Source organism: Microtus oregoni, unplaced genomic scaffold (assembly GCF_018167655.1).
Source record: "Microtus oregoni isolate MIOR12 unplaced genomic scaffold, Mior012 000046F_ref0000063, whole genome shotgun sequence".
Lineage (NCBI taxonomy): Eukaryota > Metazoa > Chordata > Mammalia > Rodentia > Cricetidae > Microtus > Microtus oregoni.
Genome location: NW_024543220.1, coordinates 4,545,907 through 4,547,368, shown reverse-complemented (window position 1 = coordinate 4,547,368; position 1,462 = coordinate 4,545,907). Strand labels below are relative to the sequence as shown.

Here is a 1,462-nt window from a genome sequence, read left to right as displayed (position 1 = left end):
CACGACTAGCTGGCTCTCTGAGAAGCACTCATTTAGAACTGTGGCTTTGAAATCTTGGCTCTGGTGGGGACTAACTGCAATACAATCTGTTAATGTCAGCATTTGAAATTACAGATTTCTAGAATTCCTCCCTCAGCTGATGAGTCAGTCATCCAATGGAGGGCACAAGACAGCAAAGCTCAATAAAGGGAATGCGTATGTTCTGGATGGCTAGGACCCTCTTGAGAGGATGAATTCTCCTGTCAGCTGTTAAACATGATGCTGCAAACTTGTCACAAAACTCTCTTCAGTACTCTCTTCAAAGTATTCTTCACATCAGAGTTCCTGAGACTGTATATCAGGGGATTGAGCATGGGGTTAAAAAGGCTGTGAAACAGTAAGAGGTATTTCTTTTGTTCCATCGGGTTTCCCTGTCTGGGTCCAACATACATGACAATGGCTGTGCCATAAAATAATCCAACCACACAGAGGTGGGAGGAACAAGTGGAAAAGGCTTTTCTTTGACCCTCTCCTGACTGGATTTTCAGGATAGCACTAACAATACAGGCATAAGAGACCACAATTGAGGAGAATGGCCCCACAAGCACAGACACTGCCCCAGCCAGGACCATGGTCTCATTGAGGTATGTGTCTGCACAGGCAAGTTTGAGAATAGCTGTGATTTCACAGAAAAAGTGATTCACTTTCTGAGACATGCAGAAGGGTAAAGGCAAAAGTAACACCAGATGAACCAAGGATAGGAGAATCCCAATGATCCAAGAAGTCACAGCCATAGTGCTACAGATCTTCCAACTCATGATGGCAGTGTATCTGAGGGGGTGGCAGATGGCCACATACCGATCATAGGACATCACCACTAGGAGGAGGCATTCTGTAATAGCAAATGTCAAAAAGAGAAAGGTCTGTGTCATGCATCCAGCGAAGGAGATGGGCTTGGCTGGATCTAGAAGATTTACCAACATCTGGGGCACCGTGTTGCAGGCATAGGCAATGTCAACGACAGCCAGGTGGGACAGGAAGAAGTACATGGGAGTGTGGAGTCTGGACTCCAGGCAGATAAGCCCCACGATGGTCCCATTCCCCAGCAGGGTGAAGGCATAGAACAGGGAGAAGAGAGTAAAGAGGAGCATCTGCAACCTTGGGTTGAGTGGAAATCCCAGGAGGATGAACTCTGTGATCAACGTCATGTTGTTTCCCATGTCCCTACGACGGAGGAATCTGAGTTAATGATCGTTTCAAGAGTAGAATTGAAGTATAGATTTGTACTAGATTCATACATACCCTTTGTATGTTAGCAAAGTAAGGGTAGCTAAAATTCATTTTTGTTTTAAGTATATAGTTAAGATTTTTTTCTTATGTTACATGCACAAATCTATTTCCCTTAACATTGAAGGTATCTTTAACTATTACTACTGTGCATGTGTACAGTGTGTTTGTGTGACTGCCCTTGGGAATATGTACA

The 1,462-nt window shown here is 44.2% G+C and overlaps 1 protein-coding gene across 1 annotated transcript; it reads right to left on the bottom strand.

Annotated features, from left to right (window-relative positions):
* Nucleotides 1-272: 272 nt before the first annotated feature.
* Nucleotides 273-1,199, bottom strand: LOC121435514 (olfactory receptor 13). The gene has a single exon (XM_041634907.1). It carries the CDS (start codon nt 1,197-1,199, stop codon nt 273-275), a length of 927 nt encoding a protein of 308 aa, XP_041490841.1.
* Nucleotides 1,200-1,462: the final 263 nt, after the last annotated feature.